The 12,798-nt window shown below is 31.3% G+C and overlaps 1 protein-coding gene across 2 annotated transcripts; it reads left to right on the top strand.

Annotated features, from left to right (window-relative positions):
* The first annotated feature begins 5,417 nt into the window (after positions 1-5,417).
* LOC118051405 (sodium/hydrogen exchanger 1) lies at positions 5,418-11,343 on the top strand. 2 transcript variants are annotated; one of them, XM_035062040.2, is made up of 15 exons: positions 5,418-5,684; positions 6,257-6,571; positions 6,843-6,961; positions 7,252-7,349; positions 7,682-7,741; positions 7,828-7,874; positions 7,967-8,161; positions 8,294-8,340; positions 9,122-9,188; positions 9,299-9,399; positions 9,486-9,587; positions 9,757-9,895; positions 10,005-10,067; positions 10,162-10,245; positions 10,616-11,343. In XM_035062040.2, the coding sequence occupies exons 2-15, from the start codon at positions 6,398-6,400 to the stop codon at positions 10,952-10,954; spliced, it is 1,635 nt and encodes a 544-aa protein (XP_034917931.1). In that variant the 5' UTR covers positions 5,418-5,684; positions 6,257-6,397; the 3' UTR covers positions 10,955-11,343. The 2 variants fall into 2 exon arrangements, with proteins under 2 accessions (XP_034917931.1, XP_034917932.1); XM_035062041.2 differs by lacking the exon at positions 5,418-5,684 and adding an exon at positions 5,818-5,976.
* Positions 11,344-12,798: the final 1,455 nt, after the last annotated feature.

Below are 12,798 nucleotides of genomic sequence, written 5' to 3'. Positions count from 1 at the left end.
GAGAAGAAAGGGAGAAGAAACCCAGAGATTTTTAGAGTGTTTAGAAAAAAATTATAATATTTTAGCTCAAGCTCGAAAATATTATTATTGCCTGTCTCTCTCATGGAATATTATCTTTTGTGAAGTAAGCATTGGCAATTATTATTTTTATCACTATAAAATTTTTCAAAGAAAAACCCCTATATTGTTTATTGTTATTACCCCAATAAATCCCGAGCGATGATATGAAATTATATACAAGTTCAAATGAAATAATTAAGACATGGTGTAATGGACCGACTTATCATCATCATTTCCGTTTTATAATTTGCTGTCCATATTGTTAGTATTATCCTTTTACATATAGTATATTATCGATCGTTGATAGTGTTATTATTTAAGGACTCTAGACGGTGGCCTGCCCGCCTCTAAATACAAACAACAAATTTATTAAAAGCATAAAGCAAAATTGTTCATGTTTTTCAAAGCATCAATTTGAAAGGAACGGTTCTAGATGTATCAAAAATCACCATTATAATTTTCTTGAATAATTCGAGTGGTTAGAATTTTTTTTAAAATATAATCGGGACAAGAATTTCAAACAAATAACGATAATATTCTCCAAATAAAATTATCAATTATTACTTTTTTAATTGATATACTCGATAAAATAACTAACTCATAAAAGAATTTTGGTTATTTAAATAAAACATGAGCCACAGGACAAATCAGATTAATTTTTTTAAAACAATATTATTTATAATTTTTAGACAAAATTTTAATATTAATCCGATCAATTTTAAACGGGTTCTCCACGTCGACCAAATTATGAAAATATGATTAGATGAACTGGATTTATCAAGTAAATGTCTAATTTGATTGAATTATAAATCAGATACGGGTCAAGCTCAGATTCCTTACTTCTCTAGAACAACCTACGCATGTTTGTTTTTTTCACCACGTTAATTACGTCCGAAACCAGGATGACGCGACAAATGCTGGTGGGATCCTGTCAACAGGTCGTTGCAAAGAACATGGTAAGCAGTTCTAATTTAATGAGCACAGAAGCTGCCAAAAAATTTCTCCCAGCCAGCAAACTAGATCCGATCCGATCCGATCGACGTCTTAATTTTTCGTTTTCACATCGCAGCAAGCTCAACAGCTTATCAGTCATACAATAACCAGTGTAGATTATCATATCTGTAGCTGTACAGCCAGGTGTATCACAAAAGCACAAGCTTCTTGTCCGAAGCCTGTTGGCATTTGGGGAGAACTTTTATTTTATTTTTTTATGTATTAATATTAAAAATAAATTTAAAAATAATTTTTTTTTTTTAAAATAACCAATATTATTGTAGAATTTAAAAATTCACCAATTATACAAGCTCATGGATTATCAATCAGGTAGTATTTTATTGACTACCGGGAATCACTAATCCAGTTTCTCAACATGCACACCCAAACAAAAATAGATTATAATTTAGTTATGCAAATTCTCGAGACTAATTAATTAATTAATCTTTGTTTAATAAAAACATTTGAATAATCCATTACTCAATGTTAACCACTCTCAGTTTAATGGTTTTTTTGCAAATTTGTGAATGCCATTTTAAGAGTTGTTCTAGATTTTGTGCGTTGATATGATTGTTTATGATGCTTTTTAAAAATACATTTTATTTTGAAATATATTAAATTTTTTTTTTAATTTTGACATTAACAAATTAAAATCATAAAAAAAAAAACATCGATTTTATTACCAATAGGTTTTGGTAATGACTTATTTTATATGTAGACATAGAATTATAAATTATAACATAATATATATATATATATATATAATATTTATTATTGGTGAACTTATCATTTTTGCATGTATACAATACATGTATAAAAAATTCTGCGTAAATTTACAAGAATTAAAACTTTTTTCTTAAAACTGAGGATAATCATGACCGACTAGATTTGTTCAGCCTTCTTACAAACTATTCGTGACAATAGTATTTGTGAATCATAAGACCAAAATAGTATCTATCAATCAATTTCTCAAGGTGACATTAGAGTGCAAGAAACACGGTGCACCCATCCTTGTCAGTGTCCCTTGTTTTTTACTTTCTTCGTGACACCGGAGGAGGATGTCAATTTTGCTGTTAAAAGCGCTTCCTTCTATCCCAAGTTCCTAAAACCTGATTATTACTTTTTTTTTTTAAGTTAGTTTTCATGTTTTTAGATTAATTTTTTTATAATTTTAAAATTAATGATTAAATAAATTTTTAGTGACTCTGAAATTTCTACAACTTAAACGGATGATCTTCAAGAAACAAATCCATGACCTGTTCAATTGAGTTACATTTCTCTTGGTTAAAAAAAAAAAACTCGGCCAACTCGTGATGAACCACCGGAGACTTACATGGTAGTTAACTTCAAGGTCTCAAGAAATTAATCGAGGTGCGTATAAACTGACCCAAACACTCACAAATACCACATCAAGCGTATAAGTTTTTTATTTATTTTAAATTGTTTTTTATTGTTTTTTAATCATGGTACATTGATGTTAAAAATAAATTTTAAAAAATAAAAAAATATATTATTTTAATATTTTTAAAAAAAATATTATGTAAAACAACTGTTGTTACACTGTCAAACACCACCTGCATCAAGAGTTGGTCAGGGTTTTTTTTAACTCTGAAGGATATAACTCAACTAGTCCGGTCATAAATTTATTTATCAGAAATAACTAGTTTGATTGTCGTAAATTTCATATTAAAATAATATTTTTTTATTTTTTAAAATTTATTTTCAATATAACTATCATGACGAAAAATAAAATAAAATAAAATAAATAACTTGTCCCAGTTGTTTACTTACATGGTAGCAAGATTCCATAACGTGGGGTGAGCTGGACGTCTCTCGTCACTGCTCTCGCCTGACAAAAATCATTGCTAAATTTCAATAATCAATGGGCAATATTATATTTATAAAAGAGATGATTGATTAATTAGAGTTGTATTCAAATACAGAACTGGAAGTTAGGCAGGCAGGTAGGTCTAGACAAATGCCCAGGGGAAAAGTGTCGTCTTCTTTCCCAGAAGAACTCCATGTCAAAAGCAAGTAAATCGCAATCATGAACCCTAGGAAAAGAAAACTGAACTTTAACTTTATTGATAGATCCGTGACAACCCATCCACTCCACGAAGAGGTTGTTCTTCATGAGACTTCCATTGATTTTTTTTTCCAGCCCCGTGGATCTGAACCACATGCAGCTCCCTCTGAGTTAATTATGATGTTACTGTGTGGTATGGCCCGTGAACTTTACCTTACATTGTATTTTTTTATTATTTATTATTATTAGATTGATATAGATATCTTTTTATAAGTATCTGTATATGATGATTGTATTGGAGGGGAGAAATTAGGTTTAATATTCGTTTTAACGATGAATTAATATAATCATTGATTACAATGGAATTGAATGATTTTTTTGGAGTTGCTGTAACTTTTGTTTGTATTTAGGTGTTTTTTAAAAGCATATTTATCTTAAAAATATCAAATTATTTTTGTCTGTGCTTTTTAATATCAAACACTAAATATTATATTATGCACCGTAATAATATTATTTTAATATATTTTCAAATAAAAATCACATTTACAATACCAAAGAACTATAAAATACTAACTTTAAACACTTTTTATATAAAAAATAAACAGATTCATTTTAAAATATTTACTAAGAAGTTAGCTATTGAATCCAAATCAAAAGGAAATGATTAAAAAATTTTGTTATTTTTTTTTTCTTATGATTCATTTTTGTTGTTGGCTAACAAAAAGGAAGGAAATTTATACCACATATATGTGTATGCTCTTTTTTTATGAAAAAAATATCTAAACACCGTGGAATCCTTTTTTTCCTAGGAGGACAAAATTCAAAGATTACAACAAATTAATTCTCTATTCTCTATTCTAATTAATTCTATGGTGCAATGGGTGTTTGATATTGAGATTATTTTTTTTTTTATTAAAATTTTTTTTTTTTTATTTAAATTATTGTTTTAAATATTTTTAAATTATTTTAATTGCTGATGTTAAAATAAAATTAAAAAAATTATTTTAATATATCTTAAAAAATTTTTTTTAAAATAACTTCTATAACATCCAAACACCATATTAATTAAGCCCTAGAAGCAGGAAGGACACCTCTTTTCCTTAATTCAAGCAATCAAATAAAAGAAATCAGACCTTTAATAACGTCTTCTCCATTCCATCCCTTCGTTATATTCATTAATAACAATATATAATAATATGCCCAAAACACATTAAAGATGCATTCATTCATTGTGAATTACCACCCGACTGGTGCCCGCACGAATTCAAGAGGTGCATATATATATATATATATATATATATATATATATATATATATATATATATATGTTATCCTTTTTTAGCTAGTTTTGTGTGTTTTGCAAGAATGTGATAGGGCAATAATCTGCAGTGATTACTGTACACAAGAAGAAATTAATAACATGCCGGTTTCTATACTTGCTGGCTTCTCCTCTATATAACATAATACGTGGTGATGAACTGGGTCGAAGTGAGATTTTAATGTATTTATTTAATAGAATAATTTCTTGTTCTAGGATTAATGCATTTAAGTGATAGAATAATTGTGCCAAGTTAGTTTCAAGTTAAACCGAAAAAGATACTGATTTAGTAAAGATTTAACTGGTTTTTTAGTAGTTCAACTGACATTGTCTAAATTCATTTATATTAGTTTTAAATTATTAAAAACAAATTATTTTGATAAATTAATTCGAATTAACTAGGTGATCTTTGAGTTGACAAAGCAACCCTGGTTTTTTCTTTCCAAAATATTATCTATTTGCTTATGATACCTACTATATCAACTACTAATAAATATGTATACTAGCATGGTAATCAACATATTAATATATCAATAGATTTTTAATTAATAATAACATGAAAGTGTTTTATATATATTTATATAAAAACTCTATTGGTTGCCGTTGTCTTTGTTGTTGAGTACTGTCTCTAATAGCAGAAAAATACAGACAATAAAAAACATGTTTTTCATGTTATTATTGTTTTTTTTTGTTAGACCTCTCCGATGAATAAATATATAATAATAATCACTGAAGATATATATAATTATTAATTTATAAAATTTATAAAATTAATCAAGTTATACATAAATATTCAAATATTTATATTAAAAAAAACAAATATAGTCTAAATCAGCGGTTGCACGGGTTTAGCATTATGGAAAAATAAGCGGTCTAAGACTCTAAATAATAAAAAATCGTAAAAATCCAAAGCGGCAATAATGCTGGCATCAAATACGGGAAAAATAAAATAAAAATTAGCGTAAAAAAGTAATATAAATAGAAGGTGCTAAGAAAATTAAATCAGTTTTCAACAGTTAGTCCGTTGGTGTTTCTCTGTTGTCCCGCACCACCCGTCTCTCTCTCTTTTAAACTCCAATTTTCTCTCTTATAGAGCTGTCTATATTCTTTATCGCTCTCTCACTTCTCTTTATTTAGATTTTTGGTTTTTCATTATCTGCTGTGCCGTGGTTTGTTTTTAGTCACAGGAGGAGCTTGTTTGGGTTCCATTTTGAGAAAATTCGAAGGATAGATTGATTTCTTTTCATTTCTCTCTTCGAGCTCTCTCTCTCTGCTTTAAATTTGAAGGTATCCGAGTGTTAAATTACTTTCCTTTTTTTATTTTTTTTAACTAGAAATTTCATAGCATTTTTGTTGTCGTTTAGTTTTGTTTTATTTTGTACCTGTTTTTTTTCAAAACTGAGAATTTGTTTACCTGGAAATTTCATGGCATTTTTGTTGTAGTTTAATTTTTCCTTATTTTGTACTCTTTTTTTCCAAGATTGAGATTTTTTTACAAGTTTTTGTGAATTGAGGGGGAATTGGTGATGAAATGAGCTTGGTTTCATGGTTTAGAAGATCAGAAATTGATGTTAAGAAGGTTAGATTTGAGGGATTTGAATTGTTAATGAAATGAGTTACTTTAATGTCTTTATGGATTGGAATCTGATCTTTTATGCTTCATTTGAATGGTTGGAAGCTTAAACATGATTTACATAAAAGGTTTTCTTTTTTTAATGCATTTTCCCAGATACTTAACGTAACATCATTGTTATTATTATTATTCTTGTTGCTGTGTTGTTGCTTTTGTAATTAAATGAGTTTAATCTAATACTTTCTTGATCAAAATCTGATCTTTGTTTTTGCTGCTTTGAATGCAGGGATCACACAGCTTGTAGAAATCGCCCCAGCTTTTGTAATTAGTTTTTTTGTTGGATTCTGTGTTTTCGGAAGGGGATATATAAATTCTCATATTGATTTGTTTAGTTGGGTGAAAAAAGGACTACGGGTGTTTGTTTACAATGGAATCTTACATGAGTTCAATTGGTTCGAGATTGCAAATGTTGACCACATCTGATCATGCTTCTGTGGTCTCTATGAACTTGTTTGTCGCGCTTCTTTGCGCTTGTATTGTTATTGGTCATCTTCTAGAGGAGAATCGGTGGATGAACGAGTCAATCACTGCCCTTATAATTGTGAGTTTCTCTCTTTTAGAACTTCTGAATCCATTCTTGTGTTATTGCTCATACTTGAAATGAGACTGACACATTAGTTTAAATGTTTTCGTTTTCTTTTTGTGTATGGTTATTGGTTTCCATGATTTGGGATATGAGTTAGTTGTTTATAAAAGAAAATGAAAAAAGAAAAGAAGTTTTGGTGCAAGTTATATTTTTTGTGTACTCTTTTTATCTATGACTTGAAGTATGCCTGATATTGTGTGTTTGATGTTTTGTGGATTGGTGGCAGGGTCTATGTACCGGGGTTGTTATCTTGCTGATTAGTGGAGGAAAAAGCTCGCATCTTTTAGTCTTTAGCGAGGATCTTTTCTTTATATATCTGCTCCCACCTATCATATTTAATGCGGGGTATGTTTCTGTTCCATTAAATCTCAATGGAGTTGCCTTTAAAAATGAATGCTCTTTTAGCAGACCAAAGCTAATGTTCTTTGGTTTTGTCTTGAACCTTACTCTTATAGTTTTATATCATGCTTTTCTGGTTACGAGATGGGTGCCGTCCATCTCACCTCTTGATTGAAAAATTGTTCATCATTTGACTTTTGTTAATTGATACGTTTGGATTTCTACTGGCTTGTCTTCTTCTTGCCTAGATTTAATGTTTGATATTATTTTTTTTTTCTGATCTTTCTGATTACCAGGTTTCAGGTTAAAAAGAAGCAATTCTTCCGTAATTTCATGACTATAATGCTATTTGGTGCAGTTGGTACATTAATAAGCTGTTTTATCATATCACTAGGTACGGACAGGAACTCCAGACCTGCTGTTATCTATTTATTTACTTGTAATGCTCTCTTATTTTATGGAGGTAAAACACCCCATTGACACTCAAACTACCCCGTGTTCATATAGAGATTGTTTATGGGTTTCAATCTAAAACTATAACTAAAAGATGGATTAACCTTCTTTTCCCTTTTTGAATGGGAATATCCATTGAAATCGCAGTAGAAAAGGGAATTGTAATCTATGCCTTGTCGGCATACTCCTTGCTGACATTGAAATAACTAAATTTCAGTTGGTCTGTGATAACCATAGATGAATTTGGTACTGATTGTTATTTTAATCTGGCAGGTGCTATGCAATTCTTTAAGAAATTAGACATCGGTCCTCTAGATATAGGGGATTATCTAGGTAACACCTTCATGGATCCCATTTATTTCAGTACTTTTCCTTGAATTTTTTTTGGGGATCTTACCTTGTTGTTTTACCATTTTCAGCAATTGGTGCCATATTTGCTGCAACAGATTCTGTTTGCACACTGCAGGTGTGATGCATATCAAAGTAGTAGAGATATCTCAATTTTGAAACAAATGATACATGTATACAATACTGAAATTGTTTTGTTTGATGGTGCAGGTGCTTAATCAGGATGAGACGCCTTTACTCTATAGTCTGGTTTTCGGGGAGGGTGTCGTAAATGATGCCACATCAGTGGTGCTTTTCAATGCAATCCAGAGCTTTGATCTTACTAATATCAATGCCGCAATTGCTTGGGATTTTGTTCGCAACTTTTTTTATTTATTTCTTGCAAGCACTTTGCTAGGGGTGTTAGTAAGTCTCCTCTCCCTCATTTTCCTTTCTGCCTGCCTCCCTCACTCTCTTATACACACGCACACAGACTACCACAAATCTGTATAGCTGCGAGCAATATATTATGAAATGTGCATGGTTCGTTTCTTGCAGACTGGGCTAATTAGTGCTTACATCATCAGAAGGCTCTATTTTGGCAGGTATAACATGGTCCAAAAGTTTTCCAAGTGTTTTTTAGTTCTTGCATCACTGTAATCTATCATTACAATAGTCAATTTTTTTTCATCAAAACCAAAATGAATTCTCTGAATGGAAAGTTGCCTTGTTATGACTATATATCAGGTAGATAGGATTGAGTTAGTAAGTCAAGTAACCAAATAAGACATTGATGCCCAGTCCATACAAATTTTGAAAACTTGAGGGCTATCACGGATGTATTTATGTGTTAGTATGCATAAATCCTCCCATGTGTATATGTTCTTTTGGATTGAACCACTTGTATCTGTGAAGATATGCTCGTTATGGCAGTCTAAGTATGAGATGCTTCTCATTTCCTCCATTGTTTCTAGCTGATACTTCTCATTTCCTCCATTGTTTCTAGTTCCTGTACCAGTGATCTAACTAGTTTTGAGTACCACAATTTTTATCTTTTTTTTTTGGTTCATTTCTTGAACGTTTTATTTTCTGGTTTTTTGTACTGCTTTATAGTTGATATAACTAGGTACTCCTACCACTTATTTGGTTGATGCCTTGAATCAGAATTCACTGTAATTTCAGTTTTTTTTTTCCTGCTCACGAGCACCACAATTCAATATAAACATAAAACTCTGTTCATGTGTTAATTTGATTAAACATGTTATTACCATAACTTAGTTTTGATTAAACATAATTGTTATGTTGAATCTTAAGTATCAAGAAAAAGCTATAATATGCAGAATGAAAATTCTGTGAATGGTGGACTGAATACCTTATATGATTCAGGCACTCAACAGATCGTGAGGTTGCTCTAATGATGCTCATGGCATACCTTTCATATATGCTGGCTGAAGTAAGATTCATAACTGTCCTGGATGCCCGTCTTTCTTTCTATTGTGCTGCTCTGTGCCCTTCATTTTTAATTTTTTGTCGATTATCTAAATGATGTTTGGTTCCATGCAGCTGTTCTATTTGAGTGGCATTCTCACAGTATTTTTCTGTGGGATTGTGATGTCCCATTACACCTGGCATAATGTGACTGAGAGTTCAAGAGTCACTACCAAGTATGTCTCATCCAAATTCTTGTCTTGTGATGTATTAAGAAGCATTCATTTTCTTAATGCTCAAAATTCAATCCAAATTATTGCAGGCATGCTTTTGCAACCTTGTCATTTGTTGCTGAGACTTTTATCTTCCTTTATGTTGGTATGGATGCCCTGGACATTGAGAAGTGGAGATTCGTAAGTGATAGGTATGTTTTCATTTGTTTTGTGTCTCATTGATGCGTTCAACCTCATCCCTCCTCTTGGAAATTCTTTCAGTCCTTCACTTAAATAGGGTGATGCAACTGCTGTGTTGAAACCCCCTTCTCTTTACTGGTCCTTATGTCTGGCATTTGTCTTGGTTTCACTTTTTCACAGCCCTGGGACTTCGGTTGCTGTGAGTTCGATACTACTAGGTCTCGTCATGGTTGGAAGAGCAGCATTTGTTTTCCCCTTGTCCTTTTTGTCCAACTTAGCTAAGAAATCACCTAATGAGAAGATAAGCTTCAAGCAGCAAGTACTCAACTATTCTTATTGTTATTATTTTTTGTTCTGTAATATTATTAGTTCCTTATCTATTAATCGATTGATCTATCTGGTAACATAAAGCATTTATTCCTTTTTAGTTTATCATATGGTGGGCTGGTTTGATGAGAGGTGCTGTGTCAATGGCACTTGCATACAATAAGGTATCGTGTGACAGTTGATGATATTGATAGTTCTATATAGATTGATCGTATATATCCTTGCATTCATTAAATTTTTTATCCTAAATAAATGCAGTTCACAAGTGCGGGGCACACCCATCTACGAGGAAATGCAATAATGATCACCAGCACCATAACTGTTGTTCTTTTCAGCACAGTGGTAAGTGATTTCCCTCCACCTAGTTTTGAGTTGTGAATAGCAGAGCAACTTGTGTAGGCTTGATGCAATGATCTTCAGAAAACCTTAGAAATTTCTTTCACCACCTTGATATTTTCTATCCCCGGCAGCTTCTTTTTCCATCTTAACTTACCATAAATTTATAATTCGAACTAGTTTTACGACTGTATCATCTGTGATGTCTCTTTTCCTTCAAAGAAAATACAGTTTCTGGGTGAATTAAAATATCTGCAACTGGCAATGTTAGTTTGTTTTAGCATCCATATGCGATAAATTGTTTGCTTTCTCTGCAATTTCTTTGAGATGCTGTTCATTATGCTAACAATTCTTCTCCATGCTTGACCCTGCACAGTTGTTTGGTTTGATGACTAAACCATTTATAAAAATTTTGCTGCCTCATCCAAAACACCAATCAAGAAGCATCACAATTTCGTCAGATCCGACTACTCCAAAATCATTTACAATTCCACTTCTTGGAGAGGGGCAGGACTCGTTAGATGATCTAGGTGGCCATGACATTGACCATCCAAGCAGCATACGCGCACTCTTGACCACCCCAACACACAATGTTCATCACTACTGGCGCCAATTCGACGATGCCTTCATGCGTCCTATGTTTGGTGGCCGGGGTTTTGTTCCCTTCGTTCCTGGCTCACCAACAGAGCACAATCCTCCGAATCAATGGCATTGAAGAAGAAAGCCATTCAAGATGTACAAAAGATGTAAAGTTGTAAGCATTACAAAGACAATGAAGCGCTGCACGTCTTTGAACCTACCGCTGAAAATTTTGACAAGATTTTGGCATTCCTGTTCAGAAGCAGTGTATCTTATTTTGTAATTAGCTATTATACGTTAGCAGTCAGATTAGGTTTGCGTATTCATTTTTCTTATTACCATCTTCTTTTTGTGATGCTGAGAGCTCAAAATTATCTGGCATTTCTTGCCTTTATATTTTTTTTTTTGGTTTTTTGTATTGTATCATTGCTCTTTTTTCTTCTTTTAAATCATGAGAATGATCTATTTGTATTGCTCTTGTTTTGACTCAACTTGGAATTTAATCTCTCTTAATCTCTCTACTTTTAGCAGGAATTAAGGACTTTATTTTGAAATTATTGACCAATCCTTATTCAAGCTTGTGCAAATTATTAAAACCCTGTCCTTAAACTCAAATCCATTATATATTTAACAAGTTAACTTAGATGAACTCTTGGGTGAATTCAAAATAATATTGTTTTGAGATTTATTTTAGAAGATTAACCCGGTTTTTATCTGGTCAATCAGATTTAACTAGATTAATTTTTATTTATTTTTTTAAAATTGATTAGGTTATGTTAAATAGTTTATATATATATATATTCTCAAATTAATTTAAAAAATCTCGTAAGGGTGAGTGTAATAAAAAAAATTCTTATATTCCCAAATTAAGTTTGTACATGTATAATTCAACTGTAGAATCGTAATTTGAGGCTATGGCATTGTCAATCTAATCTTCAATTCTCATTTTATTTTTTAATTTGGATTATTCGAACTAATTTTCACATTTTAAAATTCATGTCCAGAGAGCCCTCTACGACTAGGGCCGCTTGGTCCTCTCCTTCACGAGGTCGACCAGAACTTGACCCGGATGCATCTATAAACCCTAATAATTAAAGGCACAAGACCTGGGATGATTGTCCATGATTCAGATAGGAGCAACGTTGGCTGCTTCGAAGAATCTCAATGTGTTATTTTCTGTGGAAGTAGTAGCTGAATCACTGGCTCTCTCAGGCAAGGATGGTTCAACTTTCACGTGACGTGCATGGGCCATGAAGGTCTGATTTGACCAGTGCTCGCTCCCAGGTGTCCAACTATCTCAACACTTCAAGTACTAGGTTCCCACGACTAGACGGCGTCTTTCTGAGCTTAAAAAATCATTCTGCAACATAGTTGGAAAAAAACAGTCATTAATTATTTATTTTTATTTTTTTAAAAATAAATTGATTGAGACTCAACTTTAATTAACATGAGCAATCCTTGATCACATTTATTAAACCTGCCCGACCCTTGTGTTAGGCGTTGGATCTAAAATAATATTAATTTTAAAAGTTTGAGTTTGCATATTTTAAAAATAAAATTAAGAGAAGAAAAGCATCAAACTAGATCTTATGTAAATTTGATCTGATTAATTAAAATATAATTTGATTTTATAAGCTAATTATATTTAACTAGATAAATTTTTAATTTGGTTTAATAAAAAACCTAACTTGAATTAGATGTAGGTTAACAAATTACTATGTTGATATTTCGATCATGTTGGGTTGATCTTTATAATGATTTTTTTAACTAAGTGTGTGTAATATATTGTTTCACTAGTTTGAGGTAATATAAAGTATTTGGGTGGAAACAAAAGGAGATTATGAATTTTATTAGTTATTTTGCTGTCATTTCTCTTTTTAAGCTAGTTTACCAAAGAAATAAATGATGTAAATCGAGTAGCATGGAAATGTTGCATTTAATTATCTATAATATATAGCTTCTAACTACAAAAAAATAATA

This window comes from Populus alba, chromosome 5 (assembly GCF_005239225.2).
Source record: "Populus alba chromosome 5, ASM523922v2, whole genome shotgun sequence".
In the NCBI taxonomy this organism is placed as follows: domain Eukaryota; kingdom Viridiplantae; phylum Streptophyta; class Magnoliopsida; order Malpighiales; family Salicaceae; genus Populus; species Populus alba.
This window is presented reverse-complemented; position numbering and strand designations above follow the sequence as displayed.